The sequence below is a fragment of the Taeniopygia guttata genome, chromosome 2 (assembly GCF_048771995.1).
Source record: "Taeniopygia guttata chromosome 2, bTaeGut7.mat, whole genome shotgun sequence".
Lineage (NCBI taxonomy): Eukaryota > Metazoa > Chordata > Aves > Passeriformes > Estrildidae > Taeniopygia > Taeniopygia guttata.
Window position 1 is genome coordinate 33,833,578 of NC_133026.1, and position 9,982 is coordinate 33,843,559.

Sequence of the window (9,982 nt, forward strand, 5' to 3'; positions counted from 1 at the left end):
CTAAGAAAAATAAATATACCGCGGAGGAGGGTGTGATGCGTCTTTCCTTCTGCAGGCTTAGCACTTCCAAGGAAAATGCCTGATTTATGAGCATATCACTCTGGCAATGTTTGAATGTCCCCTTATTACTCCCTCGTTTTGGGAAGGGGGTGTGTGTGCGTTTCGTTTGTTTTTCGTATACAAGACTACATTTCAGACAGCATTAAGACGGAATTATGTGTCCTGATCCCGCCTTGGCCATATATCATCAAGGAAAGCTGCAAACTTGGAGAAATAAATACGTTTGAAAAGTTTTGACCATGTTTATGGCATCCTGGCTATGACCTAGCGAGCGAGAGAGTAGGTTTTAAATCTCGGTCTGGAGCATGCAGGAAAAATACCCACCCACACCCATAGGGATACACTTTCCAATCTGCCTGGAAATTAATCCCAAATGAGGGAGTATCCTTCCAAATCGAGCATGACAGATCTGAGAGAAACACTAGACAGAAGGCAGCGCGGACCCCGCATTCCCGGCGAGGCAAAACTCCGTGGCGGCAGAGAGAGGGACGGGGCTCCTCGCCCCACCACGCCGCGTCACCGGCTCGTTGACGTGCGAGGGGCTCTTCTGGCGGTACTTCTCCTGGGGGGATGGAAAAATAGACATTTTAAGAAACCTTAACTAATCTAATCTAAATTGACCCCAAAACTTCCGGTACTCTTTTTTTTTTTTTTCTTTTTTTTTTTTTTAATGTTTAGTTTTTTCCCCGTTCTTAGATTCCACTCGGGCCTTCAACTCTCCGTGTTTACCCTTGGTAAATTAAAGAACGTGTATGTGTGGGGGGCGTCCGTCTGTCCGTGCGGGGGTGTTCCACAGCCTGTGCTGCTGCGGGCTGCGTCAAACCTTCTGTAGCAATGACCGTCTCGGGCTCAACAAAACCTCTGAATCGAGGTACAAGACGGGTGGCTTCTTGGTGGGAACGCATTAAGAATGGGGTGAGGAAGGAGGCAGCGGTGACTCGTAAACGAAGATGATAAAATTCCTGGGGATCGGCCAGCATAATCCACAGGAATCATCCCCAGGGCTCCGGTCTGGCAGAGAGAGGATTTCCCATTAACTTCTCCACAATCGTTTCCATCGCCCATTCTGGGAGCGCTCCCTTGCACTCAGAATTCAGCTCCTGAGTGTGGTCTTATTTAGAAACAGACATGAATATCCCTCTTCTTACTACCACCAAACTCGTTGTGATGCGGAAATCCTCTCTGTCCGCCACAGATACCAGCCAGCTTCTTCCCAACAGGGCTGCTTGGCCGAGCTAGGAAGGAGGCTGGAAGTGAGCTTTTTCGAGAAGCTGGGGCTACGGTGGGCCCAGGGGGAGGCTGAACCTTCACATTCCCCCCAGAGGTGCCAAGAACACGAACACAAATCCCCTGCTTACCCCAATAAAGCGCAAAAACGACGCCACCAGCCGTGGGAAGCGACACCGGCGCGACGCCGAAAGAGTGCTGCCCGCCTGGCCTTGCCCCACAGCTCCGGTCCGTACCTCTCTGCTCAGCGGGATAAGCGCTGCCTTTCTGCTCTGCTCAGAACCGAAGACGGACTGCCTTATCCATCCATCCATCCATCCATCCATCCATCCATCCATCCATCCATCCATCCATCCATCCATCCCCCACCCACCCACCTCGGACCTGTTCCTGCTTCCCTGACTCCACGCTCACACAGCCCGCAGAGCCGAGCCCAGCTGCGGCAGGGATCGGCGGCAGGTCCTCACAGGGCACACGTCTGTCTAGAGGCTGGCAGAGGAGAGAAGGGAAAGGGAATTTATCAATTTTTCCACAATTTTTCAAGCTTTGGAGCAGTGCGGTTCACAACGTGTGGTGGAAAGCAGTGCAGTCCAGAGTGTCATGTGCATGATGTGCGTTTGCATGGAAAAATACGCGCGTGTATACACAGGGAGAAAGGGAGAATGGTGACCACAACCCTCTAAAAACTCGTGGTTTATCACTCTGAAAAGAGTATGCTTATTGCTGGGACCACTCCTTTATGCCTGCATTCAGCAGACGGGGAATCTTGTTTGCTTGTTTGTTTGTTTCTCTCTCTGCATCCTGCTCGCAGGACTAGACGGAAAAATCACAGCATGTTTCCTATTGCGCTGCCCGTTCCCCACCAGAGCGACGTCACCTCAGATATGCCAGTAAATTCCTTACCGGGTTGGGATTGTAATTGGCTGAATGTTTTCTGTATCCTGACTAGCCAATAACACTCCGAGGAAAAAAAATTTAGAACAACCTAGTTACGACAGATGGCGAAAAATGGCTTGACATTACACATGTGAGGCAATGTTAACTAAAGACGAGATCCTTACCGCATTCATTAGAAATATCATAATACGCCAAAAAGATTACACGTGCCACTGTATTTATGGTACAAGGTCCCTTATTTTCAGTCAAGTGCTGTCCAAATGGTTGCCCTTGTCATGTCTGTTTCAACAACATCTGCTAGCTAGAATAAGCTCTGGCCTTGATAACTTACATTTTTCTGAGCCTGAATTACTCTTGGCAGACCTTCCTTTTCCATCCCCTCTCCCCCTTCCCCCTGCCCCGAAAGTAGATAATAATTTGTGCAAAACAATTAGTTAAAAAGAAGAAAGGAAAGCAGACATAAAACCTTCATTAAAGCGCAAAAATAATGAAAAAATGGGAAAAGCAAAGGAAAAAATAAGAAAAAACGATAAACGACAGACAGACAGAATAACTACAGTTACAAGTGAAGTAGTTGCATCTTTTCATATGTAAAAACCAATAAATATATAACCGCATTTCCAAATGGTAAACTAACATTTTAATCTCAGTAAACAGAAAGCAATGACAATTATACCGATAGGAACCGATATTGACCCAGAGCAAGAAATCAAAGCTATTTTTACATTCAAATGTCAGCAGCGCATTTCTTTATCCTCAAGTTTGCAAAGGATTCTTAGAATCCTTATATATGCAGTTAGGCGGAAGCTGATTGCCAGCAATAAATAATGCATCCAAGGAAGAGGCTTGAGTACGTATCTTCTCACTTCCAGGATGCAGCTAAGGGTCTTCGCCTCAATTCTACATCAAGGTTGTGGCTTAAAGCAGTCAAAGGGCTATTTAATTGTCAGGCAAGGCTTCCCCCCGCGGAACTCTCTCCGCATGTTACAACATCTTTGCAGCTCCATATGCATCTCTTTTTCACACTTTCTTCTCCATCTCAGGCTCCTACACCTGGTGCATCACGCATTTAGCCCATTCGCCCCGGCTCTTCCTTTCATCTTCCCAATAGCAGACGTTTCTATTTATCCACTGGCAATCAATGTGTGGCGTCACCGGTGGTACTGTAGTGACGACTGCACCATTGAGGATGACAGCTTAGAAAGAAGAGGGCAATGGTGATCCCTCCCAGAGCAGCACAGCAGAGCGCAGCGCTCGCATCACAAGGTCACCCTATCTCACCGCTGCCTCCTCTGCATTGGCAGGAGAGGGTTGCTGGGTTTGTACAAGGCTGGGGCGGGAGCAAGAGGGAGGGGGGGAAGAGATCTGGATTTTTTTTCTCCCCTCCCTTAAGCAAAACCACAATGGAAACCAGGAAGGAGATGGTGATGTTTCTGGAGGGGACTACTCTTGGCGCTCTAGTTGGCAAGAGGGTGCCTAATTTGTCCGAAGCAGTGGGGAGCCCCGCTGCGGAGCCGCAGGAGAAGATGATCCATCGGAACTGCATCAGCCCCAGACCTGGCCCCTTGTCGTCCCGGGAGAGAGGAGGAGGAGGAGGTGGCGGAGGAGAAGATGAAGAGGAGGTGGAGGTGCTGCCAGGGACAGGGACGGTGCCGGAGAGCCGCTCGGCGGCGGCAGCACTGCTTTCGGCCGGACAGCAGCCCCCCGTCCCGGAGCTCCCCTCCAGCAAAGGGCAGCAGAGCAGCTCGGACACCGAGTCGGATTTCTATGAGGAAATCGAGGTGAGCTGCACCCCGGACTGCGCCACGGGGAGCGCCGAGTACCAGCACAGCAAAGGTACCCAACTCCTTCCCATGCCTCCAGCCCCACGTCCGCTCCGGGGCTGGGTGGCAGCACTGGTGGGGCGGGGGGACAGCCGGAGGGGATTTTCCCCTCGCCAGATGAGCGAGGGGCAACGAAATCGGGTGTATGTGTGTGTCTGCGCGTGTGTGATCTCTTTCCTGACTGATTGCTCACCTCCCTGCCACTGGGAGACTTGTTTGAGAGTCAGAGGACACGGCACCGGGCAGCCCCCGCGTCCCTGGAGGGGAGCCAGGCTTCCCATCGTGGATGCGTCAGGTTTGCAGCTTGTCCCGTAGGATCTTTTAGGCCAAGACAACCACGCACTCTCCTCTTCAATCTGCTCTATTTTATTTTTATTCTTCCCCATCGCCTAGACAGTGCATACTTCAGGAAATCCCTTACGATCCTCCACACCGGCGGGTTTTTTTTGTATGTGTGTGTGTGGGGGTAAGATCAAACGGGTTTTCTGGCCAAGAGCTGTTTGTGGTTTTGCAGGGTGTAATGTGCCCGGGCGAGTGCGGAAGCGCCCATAAAGATTGTAAAATCTCTCGCCGACTCATGCCAGCCCCAAGTGCGGTAGCGAGGGCCTTGTTTGCACATTGGGTTAAAAAAAAAAAAAAAAAAAAAAAAGAGAGAGAGAGAGAGGTCCGAATTACCTTGTCACTTCTATGTCTCGGTGGCGCCGGCTCGGAAATGGTCCCAATGAATTAATTGCCTTTGGTCTCGGGCACAATGAGGGAGAGTTGCATTTGAAAGCAAAGGCAGCGGACAGGCCCCTTCCCCCCCTGCCCCCACTCCCTATTCCCACCTTCCCAGCCTGGCAAAGACGTCCCTACCCTCACAACAACCCACTTCTCCCCCCTCCCCGTTCCTCAATCACTTCAAGAAGCCGGGAAGCGTAGAGAGCGCTGTCTTTCCTCCCTCGTCCCTTAGAGGCTCGTTGAAAAGATCCCATTACGTTCTTTGGAGGCTGAGCGGAGATCCCTAAGGCCTCACCTTCCCCGCAGAGAGAGCAGTCCCTGTCTGCTGGCTGCTCCACTCCTGGGTCCTTGCTGGCCTGGAGGAAGGAGCAGCGGAGCTGTGCTGCATGGATGGCGGGCACACCTGCCTTTTCCAGACACGCAGGGTCGGGGATGCTGCGGCGCTCCGGTTTCCCGGTGCGGAAAGCCAGCGAGAGGCTCAGCGAGCAGACACCGCCATTGCGGGGGGTGTGTGTAGGGGAGGATGGGGAACAGGTAACCTCCCAGCCAGGGTGAATAAACCCCTCTCAAACACTTAGGCGGTGTTTCATCCCCTTTCTCGCTGCCCTCCTCCCCGGTCCTTTTTGGATGTCAGTACCCCAATACCCTCAGTACACAGGGCCGGGCACGGAAACGCGAAATGGGGTGGAATGGGGGACTTAAATGGGTTTGCTGGGGAGGTGGACGGCGAGCATCCCTCCGTGCCCGCCCGCCTCCGAGCGCGTGTCTTTGCTCCGGGCTCCCCACGCAGGGCCGTGCTCCGAGGCGTTGGCCGGCAGCCCCAGCGGCGGGGGGGATCACCCCAAGGGCAGCGGAGGCAGCGGCGGCTCCCAGGCCTCGCTGGCCTGCAGCGCCAGCGACCAGATGCGCCGCTACCGCACCGCCTTCACCCGCGAGCAGATCGCCCGGCTGGAGAAGGAGTTTTACCGGGAGAATTACGTGTCCAGGCCCCGGAGATGTGAGCTGGCGGCTGCTCTAAATCTGCCAGAAACCACCATCAAGGTACACGCAGCTCAGACATGTTTCCAATTAGCACGATATAAATCTGTATGGCCAAACTTCCTTGCAAAACTCGGGAAAGCACTTCGCCAGCATAACCCTCCCTCTCATCTCCCCCCGCCTCCCGCCCCTTTCCTGGCCCTGCCCGCACCCTGCAGCAATGCGGGAGACGGGACACGGCTCCCGGAGCCATCCCGGCCAGCGCCGCTAATCTGTCCTCTCCCTAGCAGATTACTTTTAATCCTCCCTTCGGTTCAGTCCAATTTCGTTCAGCTCTTGGGGGAGGGAAGAGAAAGCCAGGAGAAGATCTTGTTTCGATCTCGCTTTGCTTTGCCTTTTCCAAAACATTTGCACATGAAAATCAACCCCATAGCAACAATCCCAGGTAGCTCTGGATGCGAAAGGGCAGCAGTGAGGCAGAGCCGCCCGGCTGGCCGGGATCCAGGGACTTGGGGCGAGGGGCAGCAGGACAAGCCCTAATAAGCAAAAAGGAAAACAAGCACCCTGAAAGGGCTGCTCCTCTGGGTCTCCCTGTAGATTTTTATAGGGGCTTAACTGATCCCTCTGTACGTGATGACAAGTCCCTCTAGGAGGGAAAGCTGGCGCCGGCCTCCGCTCTCCGGCAGACCCACGTCCGCCGCACCGCCCCGGGAGCAGGGCCGGGGCCGGCGGCCAGGCGGAGAGCGGCGGCGGCGGGTGACGGCTCTCGCCTCTCCTCTGTCCGCAGGTTTGGTTCCAGAACCGCAGGATGAAGGACAAGCGGCAGCGCCTGGCCATGACCTGGCCTCACCCGGCCGACCCGGCGTTTTATACGTACATGATGAGCCACGCGGCAGCCACCGGGAACCTGCCGTACCCATTCCCGTCCCACCTGCCCCTGCCCTACTACTCCCACATGGGCATCGGCGCCACATCGGCCTCTGCCGCCACCCCCTTCAGTACTCCCCTGAGGCCTCTGGACACCTTCAGAGTCCTCTCCCACCCGTACCCGAGACCAGAACTGCTGTGCGCCTTCAGACATCCCTCTCTCTACCCCCCAACTCATGGACTCAGCAGCACCGGGGGCAACCCCTGCTCCTGCCTGGCATGCCACAGCGGCCAGTCCAACGGGCTGGCGCAGAGACCCTCCGGATCAGACTTTACCTGTTCGGCCACAACCAGAACTGACTCATTTCTCACTTTTACGCCCTCTGTGCTGAGCAAAGCCACCTCAGTTTCCATGGACCAGAGAGAAGAAGTACCTTTAACGAGATAAACCTTTGTCTCAGGGTCATTAAATACTCATTCCTTTCTCGGACTTCTCTTCGAGTTAATGTACCTACAGCCCATGTTTATTTAATCGTGTTCTCTCCTCAGCCGCGGACACCCACAGAAAAACAAAACAAAACAAAACCAAAACAACAAAAAAGGAAAAAAAAAAGAAGAAAAGAGACTAAAATTAGCTCAGTCTTAAAAGGATTTACATTCCAAGTGGGGGGAGGGGGGGGAATAAAAGAAAGAAGGAAAGAAATTACTAGTGATTTATCTCTGAGAAGGAATTTAGGCACGAAGGAGGAAGAAAATCAACTCGAATGAAATATGGTCCAGCCAGCCACCTATAGAAATGTGCTGGGACTTTCTTTTCCGTGGACAGACTTCTTCCCAAGGGCTGGGGGTTCTGCGGATCACAACAAACCTTATGCACAAACCTATGAGACGAAGAAGGAAAATCTGAAATACTTGAAACACTATCTTTATAACGAAATGGCTTGTGCGCATGAAGAAAGCAAAGATGTAATCCCTCAGTGTTCAGAAAATAAAAACAACACGCAAACAACAGAAATAAACCCCAAAAGGTTTCCGGTTTGCAACTCGGCAGTCTTATCCAGTTGTCTCTATGGAAAATAACAATGATTTACCATAAAGAAAACCTGTCATTCTGTACATTACTTTCGTAGTTTAATTGCATTCTTTGCCCTCCCTTGTCTCGTCCTTCGTTGTGAGCAGAAATCCAGCATTTCATTTCCTCTTTCATTCCAACTTTTATTTTTAAGAGACAGACTGGAACTGGCAGGGGAAAAATACGAGCTCCGCCTCTTTATGGGTCAGAGCTATTTGTCCTTTAAATAACAATGTCCTATTACCAGTCGCTGAAATGTGCACACACGGACGAAATTAGCAAGTGATGTATATGTAAAGAGGGTTTTTGAATATCGAATGTACAATGCTCTGCGAGCAAAGACCCCGTGCCAAACGCTAACAAGCCGCCAAGGGAAGAGATTAGAGGTGACAGGGAGCACAACTCCTTCAGACAAGCACCAGTCTGTAAATTGGAGCAAAGGCTATTTCCCTTCCTTTGTGCTTCAGCCTTCAGTTCTCTCATTGCCTTTTCCTTGCCGTGTCTTCTATTTATTAATTTTTAAATTTTATTTTTTAAGTAATTATTACATTTGTCAGTTTTGTGTTTCATTCTCCATCCCTGATCTTTGCATTTGTGTGTGTCCTTCACACTGATCACTCTTCCTTCTTAAAGAGTATTTTTTTCACAAAGTCACCCACCCGTCTCCTATCCAGAAAGTAATTCGGAAGAAGGTAGCATAATTGCTTTTGCTTGGATTTCTGTAACCCTGAATTTAAAAAAACACGGGCACGGAGCTGGGTAGTGTTTTCTTTCAAAATCGACATTATTTATTTCATTCTGTTTTAAAATAGCCCAAAGAATACACTGCCATAATTTGTTACCATGTCGGAATAAAACTTAATAGCAACAAAAATAACAACCCCAAAACCCATAATGACGACACGTTTTAACAACCTCTCGCCCATATTGTAGTCGTGCTTGTTAAGGAAAAAAAAAAGGTGAAAATGTTACTTAAGACGAATTTCACCGTGCAGTTTCTAATAGTTACAGTTCAACAAGCAGGAAAATAAATGCTGGACAGAACAAAGACTTGTTGACACCTCTGTATCTACTTTGTACTAAATTGCTCAGAAGCCTCTGGTTTATTGCCACACCGGAGACTTTTTGTCTTTAGGAGAGGGAATGCATAGCAGCGTTTCCCTATAGCGGATGGAGAGCAGGGAAGAGACATGGGCGTACCAGAACATATTTTTTTCCAATAAAAAATATTGTTTATTACAGCTTTTAAAAACCCCATCCAAAGTCACAGTCTTTAAATTATTAACGCCAGATTATTCTTATTCCACCCTTTGAAAATTAGATTTCCTCATGGACATGGAAAGCAATGGCCCTTTTTGGACACTCACAAATAGATTCTTCCTCCCTGCCAGCGCGCCCCCCCCCTCCCTCCCCCCCGCAAATAACAATTATAGACAGCGTCCAAGGGCAGAGACGAACAACATCCCTTTGCAAGCTTTGCAAGTCTTTCCCCCTCTTTTACTTCGTCTTTAATCAGACAGAAGAACCAGTCCACTAAAATAGGAGCTGTGGAGCCAGCGCTTGATATCACTCCCCCAGCAACCCCGGGAAGAAGGGAGCGCTGACGAGGTCGGGGGAGGGGTAGGACGGCAGATGAGCGCTATCCACCAAAAACAGGGTCCCTTACATAGCCCACAAACCCCACACTCTTCGGCCAGGTGCAGGCACCTGCTGGGCCGAAGAGCGCAGGCCAAGATGCGGCCGAGGCTGCTGCTGCGATCGCGGCATCAGTTTGCTCTTGCAAAACGACCAGTGCAGAAAATGCCATCGGCTGGTGCACAAATACGTATATTTTATGTGTCTAGATGCGTGTGAGAGAAAAAGAACATTTAAGCCTCTGATTACCACTGCCACCCGTGACTGAGACATCCCCCCTTAGCAAACGGGGAGCGGGAGGCAGGAACAGGGAGCGGCCGCAGCCGGCGCGGTCCCCGCTGTCCCCGCGGCTCCAGAGCCGCCCTCCCGGTCTCCCACTCTCGGAGGATGGCGCGGCAAAGGGTGCCTGTGAATTTTTCCGCGGCTCGGTCACAGGGCAGAGATTGCCTGCGACAGGTAAATAGGCTGCGGGTCGCGGTAATGCCAAGAGTATTTTCAGTTAATAGGGGAGGGAAAATGAGGTGTCTGGAGCGATATTGGAAAGTACAAGATCGATGATCCGTCCTCGTGTCCAATCAGCAGCCTTTAATTGACTGTATTTTCTAGGTAATTGAGCCGCTGTGCTCCTAAATTGAAGTGGAAGATATAACAATACATCTCAGTGGGAGGAATTACTCATTACTTCATAATGAAATTTTCCATT

The 9,982-nt window shown here is 50.9% G+C and overlaps 1 protein-coding gene across 1 annotated transcript; it reads left to right on the forward strand.

Annotated features, from left to right (window-relative positions):
- The first annotated feature begins 3,522 nt into the window (after nucleotides 1-3,522).
- On the forward strand, nucleotides 3,523-7,116 carry EVX1 (even-skipped homeobox 1). Its single transcript, XM_030264896.4, has 3 exons — nucleotides 3,523-4,020; nucleotides 5,518-5,768; nucleotides 6,493-7,116. The coding sequence occupies exons 1-3, from the start codon at nucleotides 3,588-3,590 to the stop codon at nucleotides 7,018-7,020; spliced, it is 1,212 nt and encodes a 403-aa protein (XP_030120756.1). The 5' UTR covers nucleotides 3,523-3,587; the 3' UTR covers nucleotides 7,021-7,116.
- The last annotated feature ends 2,866 nt before the right edge of the window (nucleotides 7,117-9,982 follow it).

Bases quoted from the DNA above. Each gene is read 5' to 3' on its own strand.
- EVX1 (XM_030264896.4), top strand. From the start codon at position 3,588: ATGGAAACCAGGAAGGAGATGGTGATGTTTCTGGAGGGGACTACTCTT. The intron at 4,021-5,517 runs GTACCCAACTCC...CTCCCCACGCAG, and splicing joins CGAGTACCAGCACAGCAAAG to GGCCGTGCTCCGAGGCGTTG. The intron at 5,769-6,492 runs GTACACGCAGCT...CTCTGTCCGCAG, and splicing joins TGCCAGAAACCACCATCAAG to GTTTGGTTCCAGAACCGCAG.